Here is a 24,397-nt window from a genome sequence, read left to right as displayed (position 1 = left end):
AAGAAGAAGAAGAAGAAGAAGAAGAAGAAGAAGAAGAAGAAGAAGAAGAAGAAGAAGAAAAAAGACCAAAAAATAAAAATGCTGCTAAAAAAAAAGATTCGAAAAAGAAGAGTTCAAAAAAAAATAGTGATGAGGACAATACATCAAGTGACGAAGTTGAGAATAATGCAAAGGATAAAGGAAAGAAAGGTGCAAGTAAAACAAACGCTAAAAAAAATAATAAGAGTCCAAAAATAAGCAGTGAAGAAAAAAATAGCGATGAGGATGAAATATCAAGTGATAAAGGCAGGAAAAATGCGGGTAAAAAAAATGGTAGTCCGAAAAAAGAGAAAGATAGTGGTAGTGGTAGTGATGCAGATGACGGTAGTGGCGCAGATGACAGTAATGGTGCAGATGACGGTAGTGATACTGGAAGTGGTAGTAATGAAAGTGGTGTTAGTAATAATGATGGAAGTAGTAGTTTTTGAGGTTCTTTGATATTAGCTATAGTTTATAAATATTGAAATAATAAAAATTTAAATCAAAATGATATTTTACTGGCGGCGAATAAAACGAAAACAAAATATTAACATTTATTATATGATGTAGATAATTTATTAAAAATATTATTGCTAATATTAATAATATTAATCTATGACAATAAATATGTTTTAACTTTTAATGCAATATTAATTTTTTAATAAAAATAACGACTTTGTTATTAAATTATACGGTTTGTAAATAAAACGGCTAGTCATAGTTCTTAAATGTTTGTTACTCTCGCTGTCCAGCACTTTAAGACTATCTAAAAAACTCATTTCAGCTTGTTTAACAAATTTAGACACCATAATCCATATTAGTCACTCATTGCGCCAGGTCAAGTCAAAATAGCTTACAATAGTAGTTAGTTATAGATAATTTCACGTTTTCATAGTTTTACATGAAATACTAAATGTCAAAAATTAAACGATCAATTGATATTTAAAAAAAAAAAAAAAAAATGTCATTTACTTATAACTTTTTTTGTTTCTATCAAACAAATTATCATAAGTCTTTAGAGGACTTAATAAAATAATCGTGTAATAAATTATTTTATCGTAATGAAATAATAATGAAATATTAAAATATATTGTTAAATTTTGACATTTTAATGAATATAATGTACAATATAATGTTCGTATAGTTATAAAAAAAAAAAAATAAATAAATAAATATGATATTTTGTTATTTAACTCTAATATACTCACAATGTATTTATTTTTTATATATTTTTTATTATACTAATGGTTTTTATACAATGTATGTATTTCTTGTTCGAGACGTATTTAATAATTACGACTAAAAATGTTTGTTGGTTTTAATTAACATAAGTTTAACTATGAAAATTATTCAGTTATATTCTGTTGTATAATTATTACCGTATTTTCTAAAGCTTACATTTTTTTAATTAAAAATTATGATACATATCTGTGAATTAACGATTAACAGCTTACTTATTAGTCATTATCAATCACAAGACGTCATATAATTTATATCAAATCAAAATGAAATATTTGTTCATAATTTTTTTTGGACGTATTTTATTTTTGTTTATCGATTAACACGTTACTTAAACTATTGCATAACATTTACAAATAGCAAAATATTCATTCTAACATTTGAGAACGTTATCAAATATTATTATTATTGGAATTAACTATAGTAAAGGATGCGATAATATTTCTGATCTTAATTTAAAAAAACGCAATTACAAAACGTGTATTATAAATATTGTAATAGATATTTTGGACCAGCAGTAGTCTAGCACTACAGTAAATAGTGACATTTCCACTCTCGTTAAGTGACAAACTAAATTGATGTGTATTTTTTTTGGATTGTTTGGTATATAAAAAGTTATACTGGTATTTTATTTGCATGTTTCATCATTCAATATGTCTATTTGGATCGCGCATAATAAAATATATGTAGTTTTATGCATTAGGATGTATATATATATTGATTTTTTACCCGTATATATTTTGAAAACCATAATTTAAAATAATATTCAATGAGCATAAAAATAATATAGGTACATACATATTTTATTAACATAAACGGGACATATATCAGTGGACTATGAATGTGAGCAAGTCAGATGTGCGTTTTAATTTAATTCCTCGTCTCATATTACGCGCTGCAGATTTAATGAATATATAGAGTATAACATACAATATGTAATATTTTAATTATAATATGTGCTTCAAATATCGAATCATTAATTGTGATATTGTGACTATTATAGGCTTATAATGTGTATATAAAATATAGTATTTTATAATAATTAATATTCATTTTCATTAATAAGCATGTTGACCAGAAACGGCTGGTTATTGGTTAGTAGTTTATTATTATAAATTATATAATATTAAATACTTTCACAAAATAGAATTTGAAATCCCGATATCCCGTCTCAAAATGCGATCCATAGTGTACCACTAAAAATCAGTAATTGCGAACTAAGCAATCGTGACTTTTCTTTAAATTGATGCAGGAACGTGTATTATTGCAACTTATGTATTGAACGCATCTAAAGTGATATTACGTCAAATCATCGTGTAAAAAAATATTATTAAAATTTTTATCACTGCTAATAAACCCAAAACTGTAATACGTGAAATTCCTTTGGAAAGTGTGAGTTAGTGACCAAAAATTCTCATATCGTCTCTATTCTCTCTATGCATTTCACGTTTCTGCAAAAAGAATGAACGATATTTCTCCGACCCGTGACTGAGACCTCACGTCCAAAAACCATCTTATAATGATCACGTCCCGCGACACCTATAATTCTTGTTGTACTGTTTTGGAAAATTGCATATTACTTCTGGTGGTCGAGAAAAGTGAAAACCACGGAACGTCGTGTACCGTGGTTAGTGTTATGATACGTATTTTGTGTTCGTGCTATGATTATAAATATAAAACATTTTCTCAGAAGCTGCCAGATCCGAACTCAATTTTAGTAACTATATAATTAATAAATAGGTATTTATAATTCGCTCAATTGTTAATTTTAATTATTTGAATCGTACATATACGTTCGTTAATGATTGATTATTAAAAGCACCTAGAAAAAATTATATAAACTTTAATATTCTCGATGTTTAAATTTGAAAAATTACAAAGGCAATGTTTAATAATGACGATTTATTACTTTAGATTGATTCATAAAATATTAGTTCAATTTTTATCCATGACTTGAATAATTATATTTACGTTTTGTACAAAAAAAATCTTTGCCATTCTTCTTTTACTGTATCATTTTATGCTATTATTTAATTTTTTTGATTTAAATAAAAAATAGAATTTTCGTAGTTTCAAATTCTATAAATGTAATTTGTTGTATTAATTATTAACATTGTGTAAAGCATTATTGTGATAATTAATTTTAATTAAATCAAAAATATTGTTCTTAATAGGTTTAACAACAAAGATTCCATCATTTTATTTTTAATTATTCATCATTGGCTTCATAATAAATTATTATTTTTGCAAGGAGTCACAATTTACAATAATTTCAAATGATTGTCAGTAGTTTTGGAGTTTAAATAATAACATTCAGTTGAAAATTTATTGTTTTATTTTAAATCATAAAAAATCGTTAAATGTACAATATAAATCGTACAATCAGACGATAAAGCTGTTAATACTAACAATGGCATGTTATGCTTATTAATAAGTAATAACTATCATAGGCTATAATATTGTTGCTTTTATTAAAATACTAAATACTAAATAGTAAATATAAAATATTGTTATTTCAACAAGTATTTTATATTATTTACTTGGAAATAAGTGATAACTCATAATTTAACAATAATTATTATTAATTAAATGTATGTAAAAATATTAATGATTGTAAACAATATTTAAATTTATCATAATTTAATAATTATATATTTTAGTATGTACACATTGTAGATACACTTTATCTGCCTTTCTGCCTTTATCAGTTGCCACCCAATTCACGTACACTGAAACATCTTAAAACATCTTACCGCACAAAACAAATAACACTAATAGTTACTACCTGTACATAATACTCAATAAGTTCGAGGGTTTTATCCAAATTATATTGTTAATTAAAACATATATATTTCATTTATTTATTTGAATAAATTTATTAATAACTCTATAATATAATACGATATTTATTTGAGTAAAATTTAATGCACTGAATTTAACTCATCAAACCGTTCATTAGTTTAAAAACTGTGATAACTGATACAATTAAATCTTTATGCAGGTTAATACTCATATAATATGTCTTATGTTATGATATTTGTATTCATTTAATCACATACTGTTGAGCCTTATATGTATGCAAGCATTAAAGATTATAAAATAGTAAAACATAAAAATCCTTGTTTTCTATCTACTTAACATATAATTTTAATTTTGAAGTTGTAACAAAATCGTACTACTGATACTTATAATTTTTGCGGTATTAGCACTTAGCAACATTTTGAACACCTTAATGCAAAATCTTTAATCCATATTTTATTTATCTCAACAATATTATTCGTACTTAATATTTTAAACATTAATTTACTACGTTTACCAATACGATTTATTTTAAATTGTATTTGAGTGTATTTTGGATTTTTTTTGGAATTGAACTATCTACACAATTATTATTCAATAAGGTACATAATTTATTATTTCGATTATATTATACTTAATTCATTTTTAACTGACCAAATGTATAATAACTGACAATTTAAAACACATAAATACGTCTAATAATATTTCAATGTCAAGATTTCCGTTTTTTTGTATTGCTTATTGCTTACATACCAGAAGAATTATTTAAAATTGTTTTTACTTGTATTAGTAAGTATGAATATGATATAATAACGGCCGTTTATCTATAAAATAATTAATAATAATTAATTTAGTAACCACACAAAACAAATATTTCCCAGTAGCTTATTTATAACACACATTAACAGATTTTACTCAAACGTATATTTTTCTTTCTTTCATAATGTCACATAATATTTTTAACGATATTAACTTGAGTTATTTTTATAGTTTATACGTAGTAAGATTCAGTCATCAGCAGGTTAGTTGTAATAATCATTACTTGTTACATGATATTGAATTGCTTGTCTGTTTAGTAACCAATTGTAATAAATAAAGTAAATATGTATTTATTGAAAACATCAATCCCTATCAAATCCATTTTCAGGAAAGACAGTTTATAAAAAAGTAAAAAATCATTCAGTGAAAAATGAACAGCCATTTCAAGTATGATGACAATAATTTACAATAATTTTATGTCAAGTATAACAGATGAACACGTGAAAAACATCTATATAAATTACTCGTTACAGGGAAACTTTAAAATGAATGCATTCGTCTGCAAAACGAGTAGATTATTGTGTGACTTTGATGTTTCGAAGTTAAAATCACGAGTTGGCTTTTGCCGTAATAAAAAGATAAAATAAAGTTCACGCCTCTGAGCACTAATACAGTTCACATAGTAGTGTCCAGCGAGAGATGGACTAATCATCCGGTCATTTTGAAGTGAAACTTTCGAATTAAATCTCAACGTATGTCGACGTCGCAGTCATGGTGCAACTCAAGCTTTACTCATTCGCGATCAATAACTTGGCGAATTTGTAGAATGAAATTGTCTAATATATATATTATATAATATTATTAAAAAAAATCGTATCGTCTAGGACGACGATTGATTTTTCATAAAACGTTTTATGATGAAAACGTTTTTTTTTTTTCTGTATGTACCTACTTATTATGTACACTACTGTCACTACTGAAAGATCGAGTATGCGGGATGACTGGGAATGTAACAGCGCTTCAAGGTTTAGCCAATAATGACTGGAACGTAGGTATCAAATTTGATTTTATTCACTATAAATGATTATTATACAAAGATACACCTCCGCCCAACTCTCTCGCTTTTTGAAAAATATTTTCCGGAACGGTCTCAACATAGTTTGTGCGTAACACTACACACACGCGCTCGCCCGCACACATCCACAACATACTCGGCTGCTCGAAAATCAATATACCGACACGCCATACATACATATTTTACTCTTGCGTCACGTTGTTCTTCGGGGTAGGACAATCGATATATACCCTCCACGTCCAAACAGTGGCGGGGATTCGGTGGATGTCGGCGGAGAACGAGCGGCACGGTGGAGAAGTAACGAAAAGAGGGGCGTCCTCGGTCGCGGAAGGCGCCCCGTAGCGGCCACCGCCCAAATCGGTGTATAGTCTGAGCGGAAAAATCGACCGCCGCCGTCGTCGGGAAAACCGGGCAGTGTGCGCGATAAAATTCACGGTGTTCCCTCGTCCAAGCTCGTCGCCGTCGTCCGCGCTCGACAACCGTCGCGCGCAACGTTCCCCATTTCGTATAGAGGTGTTCACTGACGGCCGTCTTCCGCGAGTCTCTTATCGTAGTAAGGCGTCGACGTTGGGTTTCACGTTTACGATAATTTTCGACCCCACCGTCGCCATCCCCGACGAGGCGTCGTTTTCGAGTTTCGACGTCGTTTTTGGGTTTGTTGTTACCTATTTTTTTTTTATTTTTTTTTTTTTTTTGCCACTTCGCGAGACCCAATGTCGTTGGGTCGAGTTCAGTCCACCGCAAATGCCACGGCACAAGTAAGAACCGTACAGAGTACATAATATGATATTAATGTAAAGTAGCTTAGATTTGTTTTATTATCTATTATCATTAGTATTATTATTGCTATCGATACTCTTAGTTTGTGTCGCGTGTATACCTGCGACCAATGTCGGTTTGTCCGGGTTGATATACGATAGTCGACGAAAAAATTTAAACTGTTTTCCGGCTTTGAATTCGGCCAGGTTTGGAGCGTTTGTGTGACGCGGAAAACGTGAAGAAAAATTATATTGCGTAAAAGACGCCGCCGTCGATGTCAACGCGAACCTTATATAGGTCACTGGGCAAGGCGTGCGCACGTATATACATATATATTATAATATAACGAGACGACGGGACGTGTCGCGCGCGCGCGCATCACACACAAATTCACGACCTTCACTTTGTAAATGATTATATATCGTCCGGATTTAAACTCGAGTGAATATTCGTTACAATCGCTCTAACAAACTTTCGTCGTGCATTTTATTTACATAAATATATAAATATATATTATATAAACAGGACGGCTGGAAGAATTGAATATGAAATAAAATTACGATTTATTATTGTCCGTCTCCGCTAAAACACATATATAATACACAACGCACGCACACTCCGTGGTATATTGTGTTTTAACACCATTATCGTTGAGTTTCTACGGATGACTACATTTTTTGATTTGAGTGTTTGCGCCACAAAAAAAAAAAAAAAAAACGAATAATTGCAGGATTCATATAATATTGTCATGTCCGCCGTCCGTCGGACATTCGGTCGATTGACTCCACTATGCAATTAACATACTATCGTAATGGCGTATAATGCATATTATAGGGTATCAGTGTATATGTCAGTGTTATCGGTAGCTGGTATAATAGTAACGATAACGAGTATTATACCGCTATTGTAATGTACCTATTATTGTTTGTTCGATCGTTTACGAAATCGATTACCCGTCACGCGCAGTATACCATCCTACTTTTACTATCATACATAGTATATACTATGGTATAGGTCAGGCACTTTAGCGTATCATCAATTACTACTGAAAAAAAAATAAGCCTAAACCCCTAATTTTGTGAGAAAAATAAATGATGAAATCTTCAGGCTTACATGTCGTCGAATCGGTCCCTTTTTGGAATCGTCCATTCAAGCGGTACTACTTATTGTATTTAAGCAATATTACACCAATGCGATACTTTACAACAGGTACTTATATAAATAACCACATCCATGTCGACGAAATATTTATCATTTTTATTAATACCTATGTTAATTATTTATTATCGAAGTTTTAAGCTCATCAGCTTTCGCATTTAACTGTTTTACGTACATTGATAAACCAAGAGCTATTACATTTTATAGTACTTATGTTATTATTCTTATTTAAAAAATTACAAAACATTAAACTTTTTTTTTTTAATTTCTGAACAAAAATATATTCAACGCATATTATAACGTAAGTAATGCTAACAATAACAATAATTAATTGATAATCACTCGGAGAATTGAAAATTGAATACGTTTTCGAGTTTTATTGTTTATGTTGAAAGTTTGAGACAGTTGCAGATTAAAATTAATTGATAACTTTTCTGGAGTTTTTGCTTAAACTTAAATACATTTGTTATTATCTTATATTCTTATATAATATAGGTCAAATAAAATAATATACGTCCTCAGTGTGTGTGTGTGTGTGTCGTGCGAAGTGTGCACGGATAATCATTATTTAAATACACATCATTATATTATATCAATATTTTGACAAAAAAATTATGATAATATACCGTGAACGTTTCTGTACCTTCTCCAATTGGTATTATATTTGCGTATAAACAAAACAATGTGTCAAGTTCTACAATGTAAATAGCTTAACAATCCTGACGAAATAAAACCCATTCACTGTCGTGTAAGAAACAGCCACCAATAGGCAATAAGTTCAAAAATAATTTTTTCTACGTTATCGTTGTTTTTGTCCAGTAATTTTTTACTCGCAATTCTACTGTCTGTCGTTTACACACGTCTACCGTACAGTGATTGATTACTAACCTAACTTTTCGACAAGTTCTTTCGCTCTTCCGTGTCACGGGCCCCTTCTCGTAAATTGCTTTAAAAGAAAATTCGAAATGCAACTGATCAGAAGTAGGTATTTACTATCTTTTTTTTTGTACACATAATTTGAGGGCTTTAAAAACACACTATATGAATATATTAATATATATCAAAACATTTTAGCGTGTAACTGCATTATATTTTAAACTCTTGAATAAAATGAGATTTTGTACTCTCTATACCCACGTTAAATAAATTATAATATTTATATTAAAGATTTAACAAAGTGTACGATGTATTACTTGTACAAATGAAAATTGATGATTTTTTAACTCGATCAAGGCGTCGAACAATTACATACGCATGGCATCATTTAAACATAAAATTAGGCGTATTATCCGACTTCGCTTGGGTTGAAATTAATATATTTTTCCACCGTTTTCTGTTTTGCTTCAATTCAAATATATAACAATATAAACACTATTCCACTTCTTAATTCTAGATATATTTTTTACGTTAACATAAAAACTGTGGATAGGTTTAACGAATGATTTTAAACCGACATAAATCTAATATAGTTAAGATTGGTATTCGTCTTTATGTGTTTAGAATGTTTGGATACAGGGAAAAGATGCCAAAAATTAGGAAAATCTAATCACGATCGTAAATCATAAAAGTATAAAATATTAATATTATGATGATCATGATCATAAATATATTTAATTCTTTTTTAAATATATTTGTAAACATTTTTCTATACCGTATTTTTACTACTACTACTACTAATAATAATACTATAAACTGTATACCTACTCAATGGAAACCATATAAGTTATTGAAAACTATACATCAGTTCATAGGTCTAAAAAGGACAAACAAACATTCATTTTTATAAATTTAGATAATAATAGTAATAATACAATGCATCACTAATATTTACACACTATTAAGCTACGTATTTGTACTAGGTAGTAAGTTAGTGTATTAAATTATTATGAATTTAATCAAATTAAATGACGTGTAGCACGAATGTCAATCATTATTAATTTATTCTCACATTCTTTGAAATGATATTTAGTTCTTAGCTCTTGGTAATTCAAAGATATATTATATCGATATAATATTATTTCTGCAATCGATTTTTATTGAAATTTCCATTTCTCCTGCACAGTTGAAGAAAATAGCTCGAATCTCTGTACAAATTGAAAATAAAACTTATTTCGAACAAATGTAATAATTGTAATTTTATTGTTGTCGGTCCAAACAAAATTGCGTTTCGTTTATATTAAATACAACAGCCGAGGTAAACATAATTTTCATTCGTATTTCTTTTCGTCGGTTTATCAGTTTAATTAGACCTGTGAGTCGTGATTTTTCTCATAATAATAACAACCAACGACACAGTGGTAAACGGTTTCCAAACGATTACTTTTAATTTTAATTTTCCTACTAACGATCGTGGTACCAGCCCGACGAGACAATCTTTTCCCCGATTTCTGGGTTATCGTCGTTAAGTCTGCGTTATCTTTCGAGCACACGCCACCGCCAACACCACAATAAAAATTATTATTAATTGCCCAACTGGCAGTTATCGGACGTGAACACGTATTACGACATTTTAGACACACACGTTGCGTGCAATCGACGATTGTCGTCAATGATCGTCGTAACGTCAATATTATTAATGATACACCGCAATATAATATAATATATATATAATATTATGTCAATACTCTCCAAACGTTTCATAAAAAAATTCTTTTGCATGATAATATACCCAACTGTTAACTTTATTACCGTTATACGTAGAACTTTGGTCGCATTTACGTTGTTTATTAGAATTTGGACTGTAAACGGCAGTAAATTTCTCATAAAATACACACACACCCACACAAATAATATATATATATATATTATGTATTATATGCATAATATTTATACGTATCGTACTATGTATCCCTCCCGTTGGCGATTTTTTATTTTTCTATTCACCGCCGCGTATTCTATTTTGGGATCCCGTCGTGAGATCGGTCAATTGGTGAACAAAACAGTACTGCGGCAGCAACAGCAGCAGCAGCAACATCGTGTCCGTCTCTCGTGTCAACAATAATAACGCTAATAATAATAATAATAATAATAATAATGTCGTAATGATACGTCATGATCGATGTGTGACGACAGTGCCGTTGGACGCGCGTCCAACGGATGATCGATTATAATAAATAACGATATAATAATATTATACACAATAATACGATCTATATCGTCGTAAACCCAACCGCACACCATATCCGACCGGCGACGACGTGACGTTTCGCGCGGTCGTATTTGGGAGGTGTTTTTTTTTTTTTTCATTTTTTTTTTCGTTCGTTCGTTCGCGAAAATCCCCATTTGTTTTTCCGCGCCCGGCCACTTCCCAGCAACGAAGGTTTCCATTCGCGATACACGCCGCTGCCAGGACCTGAAGAAATCGTAGTGTTATACGGAACATAATATTAACGCGGTCGCCGATCGATTTTTCGATTATTACGGTACGTAAACGCCGCGGTATTGCGGCGCACGCAACAATAATTATTATTGTCACACTGTCTTATCGTTTATCACGTCGTCCGGGCGAGTCGCTTAAATGCGCCAAGTGCCGCGCGAACGGGCGCGTGCGGGTTTCCCCGCGGCGGCTGTGGCATTAATCGCACGACGCGGAAAACTCGCGGAAACTCCTCCTCGGTCGATAAGCGCGTAGACTGCACACGCGACGCGATCCGCAGCAGTGCCGTCCATGACGACATTTTATCAGTTTTGCTCGGCATCGACTCAATCCGTACTTTTGCCACAAACACACACACTCTAGACCAGTGGTCGGCAATAGGCGGCCCGTGAAGGAAAAAAAATTGGACCACGAAAAACATTTTTTTTTTTTTAATAATGCTGATTTTCCACACATAATATTATATATTTTATCTATTTTATGATGTACTCAGAGATTACGACGGTGTTTATCGTTTATTGCTATTCACAATAATAGTTGCGATAATACAACAATTATTAACTAATATCTGAGTTTTTAGTTTTTACTGGCCCTCGAAATTTTTTTTTTTTTTTTTGATTTTTTGGAATAGAATTTAGTTGCCGACCCCTGCTCTAGACATTAATAAATAATACTATGCGGACGGTTTATCAATCCACGGTGGCATTTTATTATTTTATTATTTTATGATTTTCCGACATTTTTTTTGTGAACGCGTTGCATTGGCATGATATTATTCGCTATGTTTGCGTACCACGTCAAATGCACAGCGTACTAGATCAGTATTGTTTATCCGGAAAGCGTTCGCGTCATAGTTCGTAATATTAATACCTATAATACCACAGATTATCGCAGTCAGTGCACGCTACATCTGACAAACGTATATTATAAGTATATCGTATAATCGAACCGATTCAAACGCGCCGCCCAGACCGGCGGACTTTTCTCTTCAACAACATCGTCTGCTGTGACTATAAATCCGTTACGTCGTTTGTAGGCTTATCGATCGATTGTTTTTGACCGTTGTCGTTTCTGATAACGTGATTAGCTTTCATAGAATCGATTTTAAAAGCGGGGAAATCGCCTATTGAGCAACATCTATAAAAAAAAAAAACAACAAACGTGACAAACACAATGAAAATCATTTTTAGCTTAAAATAACACAACAATGTACAACTGTACTATTTGCTTGAAAAAAAAAACTCCAGTATAGTAGTACAATTTTTATAACGTGACAGAATGACAAATTTTGTCGTACCTACCTGAGTAAATAATAGCAAAGGTGGGCAATGGGCATTAACTAATTAGTTTATTTTTTAATCGACTTATAGACTTAAGTAATTTAAATTGACAGTTTAAAAAATTAGCTTTTTGCACTTGATATTAAATATTGTTTTGATAAAATTATAAATTATAAAAGTATTTTTTTAATGTTTTAATATGACCTTTAATTGCTATTTTATACGAGTACAAAAAATAATAATATTTGCTAAATTATTAATTTTATTAATTTTATATGTGTATAGTTTAAATTAATAAATGATATATTAAGTAAAATATAATATACAATGTACATTATGATAAAAGTTTAATAATTTTTTTTTTTTTTTAGAATTTAGTTTAAATAAGAAAGACACAGTCACTCTTTATAAGATTTATATTCTAATTAAAAAAATTGTTTAACTTTTTTTTAAACTAAGTTAAATTAATAATTTTTCCATATTAAATTTTAACTTATCGAGTTAAATCTATAGTTTATTAACAGTTATCTTTTAACGTATCGATTTTGTGTTCTTTTAATTTAACTTGAGTTAATTATTTTTATTAACTTGCCCAACTTTGAATAATAGTGTTAGTACATACTTTTGTTTTATAATTACTATTTACTATTTACACAACAGGATGAATAATACAAATGTAAAACCCTATCAAGACAACGTTTAAAAATTATATTCTAAATTAAAGATTAAATTAATAGTAGCCTTTTAGGATATAGAATTAATATTTAATCATATTTTGATATTCGTGATACGTGTATAAACAGCTACGTAACTATTTAAGTTTTAGTTATTTTATTTATTAACTTGTGTGCAAATATGCAATTAACTATTAAAAATATTTTTCAAAGGTTTTTAAACGTAAAAGATACAAATTAAACACAGTTTTTCTAAAGTAAATTATTTTGAATGAGCGCGCTAATATAATAAAATATTATTTCTTGATTCTTGGCTTCTTTATTAATGATTAAAAATAAAGAACAAAAAGTTGCCTAATTTATTGTTCTCGATTAAACGTTTTACGTCATGGTGGTTTTTGTGATTCAATCAACAAGCAATATGTAAAAAATGTATTCATATATTATATAGATATTATAATTAATATGTATAATATATGTTATTTATGCAAGATTTAAAATGGACTATGTCCGAGAAAAAATAAACAAATATAAACGCTATAACGTGTATCAGTTTTATTTTACTCATCATAATTCACGGGCAAATCAGCAACGGTGCACTTTGCTTTGTAAGCTAATTCGACCGAAATAAGAAATCCACTTTTGATGAATTGGATATAGCACTTTAAAATATGATTGAATTTCTCTCCACACTTTTCTGATATACTTATAACATTCTCAGACATTTTTGTAAAAATCAGTGGAATAGTTTTTGAAAATATAAGCTACAGACATGCATTTATTTATATACAAATCTCTTTTATTTCTGTAACCAATGGTGACACTATATTTCATAAATTAAAAAAAATTTAATTTTCATGAGCCAAAATATAATTCCTGTAAAAAATACTACAGCAACCTTTATGGATTGAAAAATGAAACTAGAAATACTCCCTGAGTCCCGAGGTTAAGTCATATAATATTTTCCAAAATTACGTTATACACTATTTATTTTTTTGAATAAAAATAAGAACCAAGATCAAATAAAATTACTTTAATAATTACTACATTTTAATGTTATACGCATTAAAGTAGACGTGTTATATTAAATTTTATTTAATAGTAATTATTAGAATTATTATTTTACATATTATTGTGATTATTTCATAAATAACAGAAATATTTTTATTTTTATTTAGAATCATCAACCAATCACTTATAGAACATGCTGAAAATACACAAGGGACTAAAAAAAAAGAAGAAAAATAAGAAAAATAAACATAAAGAAGAAGAACTTTTCAACGAAGAAGAACTTGAAAAATATCGTCGAGAACATCAAGCGGGTAAAGTAGCCGAAAGTGAAATAGACGGCCAAGAAGAGTGGCAGAAATTTAAAGCAATTACTGCTGGAATCGATGATGTCTTAAAAAAAACACAAGGTGATCTTGATCGTATCAAAACAAACAGTTTCTTTCAAAGAAAACCTACACAGACTGAACTCAAAGCTGTCGAAGATAAACTAGAAGCGGAAAAAAAGGCAAGAATATTAGAAGAAGCCCGCCTAAAAGCTGAAGCGGAGGCTCTAACTGCCGCTAAAGCAGCAGAAGAAGCAGCGGCTTGTGCGCCAGCTGAAGAAGAGTCGTCATCAGAAGATTCAGAAAATGGTGATGATATATTTGACACTTCTTACGTCGATGTTATAACAAGTGGAGAAGTAAAACTTGCGTACATTCCAGAAAGTCCAACTGAAGAAAGTACAGAATTTGATCCATTTGATACATCTATAGTAGACAAAGTTATCCAACCTAATCCATCTAAGAAAAACAAAAGATATATAAGTCTTGGATGTGCGGTTGAAGTTCTTTCCGGAAAGGAAGTTGATATAAATCCCGAGGTATTCAGGTCAACTGCTGTACGTAAAAGACCTAAACCTGTAAATTTATTATTGGAGAGTTTTGACGAGAGCAGTTCAATCGCAAAACTTGCTGATGTCAAACCAATAAAAACATTGCTTGACGACGATCCAGATTTACCAACTGACGCATTACCGTTAACAATTGTCACTCCTATTGAGATAAAACCTCAGCAAATTAAAAAAGAAAATACCAAAACTCCCGAACAAGATATCAGTCAAATTATTAACGAGTTTGATTCACCACTTATTTTATCTGAAACAGTCAATACACAATTACAGCTTGATGACGATATTGATGATGAGTTTGCTGCATTAGCTGCTGAATCATTGTCAAAATCTCCTTTACCCGAGGACGTTGATCCTTTTGATACGTCATTTGCAGATCATCTTGTGCCTACAATCAACAATCTCAAAATTGAAAGTGAACAATCCAATCCACAAGCTGACGATAAGGTAGCGGAAAAAGATTTTTTTGATACTGTCAGACCATTAAGTCTTGAACATAGAGATTTATTGGGTGGAAGTACAACTGATTTATCAGTTATTGGACATAATCCGATTAAACCCCATAATCCGGCATCTGAAACTACCCACATTGATCCATTTGATACATCTATTGCAGAAAGCTTATTACCTGGAAAAGGAGAATTAAAATTACTTGAAAAAGAATTATTAGAAGATTCTAAAACTATTTGTAAAAAAATAATTATTGAAGAAGACGACGATTTTGATCCAAGAGCTGAGGATATTGCTCGACCAGCTGAACTTAATCTAAAAGAGAAGAGAATTAGTATACCAAAAGTAACATTTGCCTTAGAAAAGGATTTGTTGACTGACGACCATCACGGTGAATTGCATGTAGCAAAACCGTTGACTCCGTATTACCCACAGGACCAACCAAACGAAGACAGTTTTGAAATCGATCCATTTGATACATCATATGTGAAACACGCACCGGGAGAAGTAGAATTAAAATTATTAGAAAGCGAATTAGTAGAAACTGAGCCCAAAAGTACAGATATACTGACTGAAGAAGAATTCATACCTCATATTCTTCATACACCTGTTGAACCAGAAATTGCTGTTCCCGAAGAAATTGATCCTTTTGACACTTCATTTGCAAACGACGCTGTGCCAAGTCAAACAGAAATAAAATTATTAGAATCTGAATTTATACATAAATAACATGGCTAACCCATTTTTATTTGATGACACAACATCTAACTTCACCGAAAGTAATAATACTTTTAATCCATTCTTAACTAATACATCAACTGAACCAGAATCTCATAATGATAATCCTTTCTTTTCAACATTTGGTGCATCAAACGCCATTCCAGACACTACAAATCCCTTTTTGGCGTTCACACAAAATCCTGAACCAGCTCAGTCAGTGGTTGATCTTTTGAATATTAATGACACTTCCCAAACTACTGTACAAGATGATGCATCCAAAATGAAACCGCCTCCACCGAGACCAGCTCCGCCAAAAAGACCACCACCAAGACCTACACCACCACCTCCACCTTTACATGAAGCTAAAGAACTCATTCTTAGTGTAACAGGAGAGATGGATGCGACTTCATCACATTTATTAGACAGATTGGGAAAAACACCAAGTCCGACTCCAATGCGGGACTTATTAACTCCAAGTCCTACGCCAACAGCTGATTTATTAGGGTGCGATGATCTCCAACCTCCCGTTAACTCTCAAACGTCGAGTGTTTTTGAACAACAATCCAATATTATTGACCTTCCTTCAGGATCAAAACCAGAAAGACCAAAATTTCCTCCGAAAATTGATTTTCTTATGGATGATTTACTAGAAGATGTTCCTATCAACGAAGGCATACGGCCTGAAGAGAGTTTAGAGAAAAGTAGAACCCCGTCGATCACAGAAAATTCACCATTACCTGAAGGATCAAAACCATCTTCAAGAAAATCTTCAAATGAATTTATTCTACCAGTAAGAAGATTATCTCATGATGTAACAGAATCCAGAAAAATAATGCCTGATTTAAGTAAAATAGCAGATCGTAGGAAGTCAGACATAGGTCATTTCGCACCGATATTACCTTCAAGAAAACCAACCAGCCAAAGCGATCAATCACTACTCGAAAGTAAATCTGAAAACATAATTCAAGAAATCAATGAGCCTGGAGATAAATCATCTAATGAAATACTTGAAAATACGCCAAATTCTAATTTAATACCAACTGAAGAAATTCCAGACCAAAAAGTAAAAGAAGAAACTATTCCTACAGTATCTGAAGAAATAAATAGTCAGTGGGATGAAGAAAAAAATGGATTAGACTTTGATTCTCAGCAACAAATAAAATCTTCTTGTCAAATTGAAACGGAAACTCCATCATCGAATGATACTAAATTAACACCATCTGCAACAGACCTTTCACCATTAGAATTGACAGAGAAAGAAAATTTATCTTTTAATGCCTTTTATGTAAATACAACATTACCGACATCTGAATCATTTCCTTCGTTTACTGATGGAGATGGAATAGGAGAAGAGCACGTAGATATTAATGCATACGATACAAAACCGATACCACCAGTGCCCGATCCATCGCCTTTCCAAGAAGCACCTACTCAAGAAACTTCATTTAACGCAGTATTTGAAGCTTCCGAGCCAACAGTAACTCCTCCGTTTGAAGATCAAAAACCGCAGCAATTAGATAACACACAACCAACTGTAATTGCAACTGAGCTTGAGTCATTCCCGATATCAACAGAGACTGAAAACCACGATGCATTCGATGCATTTGCTGCAAAGTTTGACGACTCTCAAAATGATTATAATGCATCTGGAGGGGCATTTGATGCATTTGGAAGTGTTTCGGTAGGAGCTTTAGATGATTCAACTGTGGGTTTTGGAAACGAGGACAACTTTGATTCGTTTTTATCAACTCATCAAATCCCCGCTGCACCACAGTCAACACCAGCTAAAGTTACGCGAAATAATTCCGGAGAATCTTTAGATGAAAATGACTTCAACGTTTTTATAAGGTAAGTGTAATTATAAATTACAATAATATATTATTTTAATTATAAAATTATACATTTTCAGACCTAAAACAGAATTCGACAACACCGATCAATCCGCCGTGCCTTCAATAGCTCCTCCGCCAAAAGTACCTATAAGTTTGTTTCAAGAAGGAACGCCTTCTAGATTCAATCCATTTGATCAAGAGCCCAATGAAACGAATTATACAAACCAAGGTATTATAGTTATTAGTTAAAAAAAATAAACTATAACATTCATAACATTAAAATATATTTTATATATATTTACTCTATTAGCTACATATTCCCCTCAAACTATTCCTCAACGAACTGATTCTCAAGAGACGCCTCCAAGTCCATTATTTGATGAAGATGTATCTCAACCCCTTGAAGAATTTCCAAGAGTCAATTACAATGGCGATGGCTGGGCAATGGAATTAAGACAACCAAATAAGAAAAAAATCACTGCTCACCGATTTTGGAAAAAAATATTTGTCAAAATCACATACCAGGGAGAAAATCCTGTCCTACAATTGTATAACACTAAAGATGATAAAGATCCATTCCAAGAATTACCATTGCAGCCCAGTTATTCCGTATCTGATATTGGTAAATAACTATTAAATAGTATATAACAATTTTTTAAGTGATAATCGTCAATGTTTATTATTTTTAGGAGCCCAACAATATGACCAATATGGTAAAATATTTACCGTTAAACTGTTATATATATTCTATAAAGAGAAAGCAGGATTTAGGCCTGGTCAAGTTACAAAAGCCGAGAGGCTAACTAACAAACTGAGTCAATTTGCAGCTTATGCTATTCAGGGTGATTATCAAGGTGTAAAAGAATTTGGTAGTGATTTGAAGAAATTAGGATTGCCCGTTGAACACGGAGCTCAAGTAAGAAATTAACAAATATTTACAATGTTTATGTGTCTTATAATAGTATGTTTATACTTAACAATAATTATTTACAGACAACGACACTGTTAAAATTGGGAAGTCATAATTATGAAGACATGAAACAGTTTAGTATTTGTATCGAAGAAGCCTTATTCAAGCTTTCTGCTCATCGTGATAGAGCATTGAACTATAAAGTAGAAGACGTGCAAATCACTGCTATTGATGAACTATTTGTTGACCAAAATTCACAAGGATCGGTACTAAAACAAATCGCACGAGTCCGTTTGTTCTTCTTAGCGTTCATGTGTGGTAAGTGTTCGAATACATTTATCAGTTTAATATTATTTTTCTATTTATTACTGATGATATTTTAGGAATGCCCGATGTTGAGCTGGGTGTAAATGATTTAGTTCGACAAGGCAAAGAAGTGGTCGGCCGTCACGACATCATTCCGGTAGTTACTGAAGAATGGATTCGATTAGAAGGGGTTGAATTCCACAATTGTGTTCAACAAGATGAATATGAGAGGACAAGAACTATAAAGTAACATTTTACGCTCGATTAATCAAAATATTTTATTTATTATTTTAAATTAATAGATTTAAGCCTCCGGACGCTTGTTACATCGAACTAATGAGATTTAGAGTCAGACCACCCAAAAACCGTGAGCTTCCATTACAATTAAAAACAACAATGTGCATAACGGGAAATAAAGTACTTAACTAATTTCATTAAAAAATATAACTTAATTTTTGTCATCGTATTGATTTAGAAATTAACACAACTAATAATTTTAGGTCGAACTAAAAGGAGATGTTCTCGTGCCAGGATTCACAAGCAGGAAATTGGGACAAGTGCCGTGTGAAGACGTAGCGATAAGATTTCCCATACCGGAATGTTGGATATATCTATTCAGAGTAGAGAAGCACTTTAGATATGGATCTGTGAAATCTGCACACAGAAGGTATTTAAAAAAATAAAATAAAACGTTTTAAAAAACTATTTACCAATAGCATGCCTATTTATTAATTTATTATTCTAACAGGACGGGCAAAGTAAAAGGTATCGACCGATTTCTCGGAACAATGGACAATCTCGAACCTCATTTGATTGAAGTGACATCTGGCGAGGCAAAGTACGAACATCACCACAGAGCTGTAGTATGGAGAATGCCGAGATTGCCAAAAGAAGGACAGGGTATGATATTGTGACATATAATACAACAATTACTGACCAATATAATATTGCGCATTTTTCTTCTCAGGCGCGTACACTACACACAATCTCGTGTGCCGTATGACGTTAACGTCGTACGACCAAGTTCCTGAGGAGCTTGATAAATATTGTTATGTTGAGTTCACGATGCCGACGACTCAGGTGTCACACACCACCGTTAGGTCGGTATCAATTGTAAACAGCGAGAAAGATTCGCCACCTGAAAAATACCTAAGACTGATGGCCAGGCATGAGTACAGGTAAATTATTTAAACATTCAATATTATTATTTATTAAATTGCTGGTAGAAATTTAATGCACAATGTGTAGGCGTGCTGACTAGTTAGGCAGGTACTTTTCTTGAACTTTTTAATCGAATATCGTTTTGTTGATATTTATAATTATTAGGATTGGGATTTTGATGCAAAGGCATCTTTTTTCTGATGTTTTGAAATATTGATTCATAAGTATAAAATGTGCTTTGAGTAATACTAATTATTTTAAAGTAATTTTTTTTTTTGCATTTTTTGACTAAATAAATCGTAAATGCTTTTTTAAAGCATTTTCTTAGTTTTTAGAGCATTTTTTCACAATTTGTTCATAAAATGAACAGAATTGTTGCTATTAACAAGAAACTTTCAACAAACTACCGACTGTATGAATAATAAATTATATAGCACAACAATAGTTATTATTGTCGATATTCAATAATAAATATTTTATCAAAGCTAGGTCTTTCTGTTAATGATTAAGATGAAATAGAAGAATATTCAACGTGCCTACTATAAAAAAAAATACACTACTTTAGTTTATTTTTAAATATTTTTTTCAATTTTCAGCTATAATGAATAAATTTAAATTCATTTTTATAGTGTATTTTTTAAATTTTTAAGCCATTTTCGCATTTTTTTTAAGGGAATTTTTTAGGGTATTAAAATCCCAGCCTTTATAATTATTATTGTTATTATTCATCGCCTATTTTTCACAGGGTGGAAATCGAACACATACACGGGCAGATCGAAGAAAACCCATACCTAGCAGCGACTGCAATGCCCAGAGCCACACAACAATCGTCAGAAACTAAACCACCACCGCCTCCTGCATCTGACAGTGATTCTTCTTCTTAAATAATATACCATTTAAATAATGAATGCTATAATGCTTTATAATAAATTGTTATAACGTTATACCATTCGTTGACATTCAATATTAGATTGTGATCTCTTCCTCTAAAGTTAGATTAACTCAACAATTATTGTTAAAAATACATATTTTATGTAATGACGTAATGTACATAATTAATTTAGTTTAGATTGATTTAACGTATTATCGTATACTCTGATACGATATTATCACGAAAAGCACATTAAATAAAAATATCCAAATTCGGATGCAAGCTGAATAAATGACTACTTAATACATATAATATATTTATATTTCAACTTGACGTCGAATCTGAAATTTAATGACTGTGCCGTACTTTACAAATAAAAAATTAGACGTTTTCATGGGCAAACAATTTTTTTTTGTTTTTTGTTAGTGGGCTTTTACGATGTCGAGTTTATAAGATGACAATAATACGCGTCGATATCATTTTACGATATATTCCTAAAACATTTTTTACGCTCATTTAAAATGCTTGGGGTGTCTCATTATTTTTACTATAGTGACTTTTTATATTAGCTGTAATGAATACGTGTTATTTTTCTCATATTTTGCCCGTGTCGTACATGTGCCATAATAATTATTTTGTCATAGGTTGTACGTAGGTAACAATAATACATAAAAAAATCTATGTTTATGTTCACCGAAAATATTAATTTTGTATATTCCTGTATACTACGTAAACAATAATAATTATTCATTACCTATACTTACTTAGTGTATTATTATTTCTATTTTATTTTGTTTAACGGGGTAACGTTGTACTTATTTGTTTTTCGGTCATGCCATTCCTGTGTAAATAATTTAATTCAATATTCCGTAAAACCATAACCATAAGCCACACTTACACGTCTAAAATAATTTAGCGACTACGAATTATATGTTAATAATATAATACGTTCGTTGTACATACATTTCGTAGGCTAGCATAAACGACTTATACTATCGATCGTTTGTTGAAACAAAATTAAACAATAATTACCTCTAAGAATATTACACCCATAAATACTCATCGACCGTAGTTGAAAACATAATGAAAAAACATTATTATCCATTATCCAAAACATTCGCGAGTCAACTGATATTATGCAGACCACGCGTGACTATAATACTAAATATAATAAAATTAAGAACGAAACTATTTATCAACTTGTCTATATAGGATCGTTTTAAAACAAAACGCTTTTTTTTTTCTTTTTCGGTTGCAGGAATATTGTATGGTATTATTAAACTACACCGATTCGAGTAACTGTAATATTTAAATTTTGGTCGCGCAATAACGCCTTTACGACTTGTTTGTCTGCCATCTTAACATTTCATACTATACATTCCGGACGGTGTTTTACCATGCAATTTAGAATATTTATATCTTTCGAACAGCAATATGAATTAATAATATTATTCGTAATAGTTATTGTTCCAAATACAGTGGTGTATATACAATACCGACTTTATTTTTAATTTCATGATGTCTTGTGTAAAATGTATTGTTCGTTTTTGTTGCATATCACGAAGGTATCGGAAACTTTTGAACGTGTTATTTGTTATTTTTACTTTATAAGACATGAAATATATATATTATTATTGTAATAACATTAACCATTAATATTACATTTAAAAAATATTAACTATTTATTTATATTGTTATTATATAGCTTTGATTGTTACAGTTAAGATTGAAAGGACAATGCATGGCCGTACGTCTGTCTTATCATATCTAAATATTTAGATACACCGAGATAAAAGACAAGTACCCATGTATTTATTCGGGATAAAAAATTATCGCATATATATTAGTTGAAATGTATCCATTATCCAATACCTACCGGTTGTTATTATGGCGTAGTGAATTTTAGATAATTAACTTCTTAGAAATTTGTCCCAAATGCGGGAGATAACTCGACATTCCGCGTTTAAGTCGTCAATATCGACATATTTCATGTTAAAATATTTAAACTATTAATATTATTATTATTATACGTACAAGCATAAAAATATTATTGTGATAAAACATTTTAGATGTTCCGTTATTAGAGTTTATTATTTGATTGCGTTATTGTTTTGTTATTCTTAACGGGGTTAAGTTTAATCGATTGCTGAAAAAATAATTTTGGGTTTTCGATTAAGACAATGAAAAATTATATTCAAATCTTTCCAATATTAATCTATTCCAACATGTTGTTTCGTTTGCGGCATACGAACACCTAAGTATTTTATTTATGTTGTGTTTGAATGTTTTTGTTTTTTAATAGTGTTTAAAAATGTTTGGATATTCGTTATTATTTACTTAACTATTATTAAACCTATTTAAATTATTATTATTATTATCATCATCATCGTAAGAATCACTTGATTTCTATCACATGTAAGAAACATTTTATTGTAAAGTATATTTTTTATTTAGTTCAGTATGTTTGTTATAATAATAAGTACACATAACGATATATTCATTATAAGTGTTTATAATATTATACTATGTATAAACGAGTATACAATATATTCAGTATTCAGTGTATAACTATATAAAACATATTTAAGACTAAATAAAAAAATAATTCTAAATCTATTTGTTGTTTTGTGTTTTTTTGATGCGAACATTGTTAATGTAAAGTAGGTATTTAATACCTACCAATTATTTAATACTTAATACGAGTATGAATTATATGAATAAATATGTATACAAATTATACTGAGCTGCAAACATTGCAAAATTGTTTAAGCGCATGTCGATAATTGTTTAGACCATAAGTTATTTGTATACTTATAGAATTACATACATACCTTGCCGCATGGAAAGATATTATAAATGATAGAAGTATAAATTGTCTCGTAAGTTATGACAATAATTAATGAAGGTTGAAATTATTTTTATTTTTTTTTCACATCGATTTATTATAGAAACAGTGAAAAATTCAATTAATGTATATTTAATAATTTTTATGATTTTTAAATTATGGGCATCAATTAGCTTATCCAGTGCTTGATTTGGGAGAAGTTTTCTTTCTTTTTAACTTTTTTTTAGCGTACCCCTTCTATTTATTTTAAATGGAACGCTGGGAA

At 30.6% G+C, this 24,397-nt stretch overlaps 2 protein-coding genes across 2 annotated transcripts in view; both read left to right on the top strand.

Moving 5' to 3' along the window:
• The window catches only part of LOC112599839 (suppressor of Mek1-like), a 13,789-nt gene extending 13,322 nt beyond the window's left edge, over positions 1 to 467 (top strand). Inside the window, exon 5 of the mRNA XM_025346911.1 lies at positions 108 to 467. Coding sequence (XP_025202696.1) covers positions 108 to 467 — 360 coding nt within the window. The remainder of the gene's footprint in view (positions 1 to 107) is intronic.
• Positions 468 to 6,285: 5,818 nt separating this feature from the next.
• LOC112599865 (protein stoned-B-like) lies at positions 6,286 to 21,985 on the top strand. Its single transcript, XM_025346942.1, is given in 13 exon segments — positions 6,286 to 6,648; positions 14,316 to 16,212; positions 16,214 to 18,055; positions 18,117 to 18,268; positions 18,350 to 18,661; positions 18,729 to 18,955; positions 19,033 to 19,267; positions 19,333 to 19,501; positions 19,558 to 19,672; positions 19,756 to 19,922; positions 20,004 to 20,155; positions 20,223 to 20,433; positions 21,162 to 21,985. Coding segments are annotated over 12 exon segments (5,592 nt in total). The 5' UTR covers positions 6,286 to 6,648; positions 14,316 to 14,341; the 3' UTR covers positions 21,301 to 21,985.
• Positions 21,986 to 24,397: the final 2,412 nt, after the last annotated feature.

This window comes from Melanaphis sacchari, unplaced genomic scaffold (assembly GCF_002803265.2).
Source record: "Melanaphis sacchari strain LSU unplaced genomic scaffold, SCAv2.0 Contig55_pilon_pilon, whole genome shotgun sequence".
NCBI classification, from domain to species: domain Eukaryota; kingdom Metazoa; phylum Arthropoda; class Insecta; order Hemiptera; family Aphididae; genus Melanaphis; species Melanaphis sacchari.
This window is presented reverse-complemented; position numbering and strand designations above follow the sequence as displayed.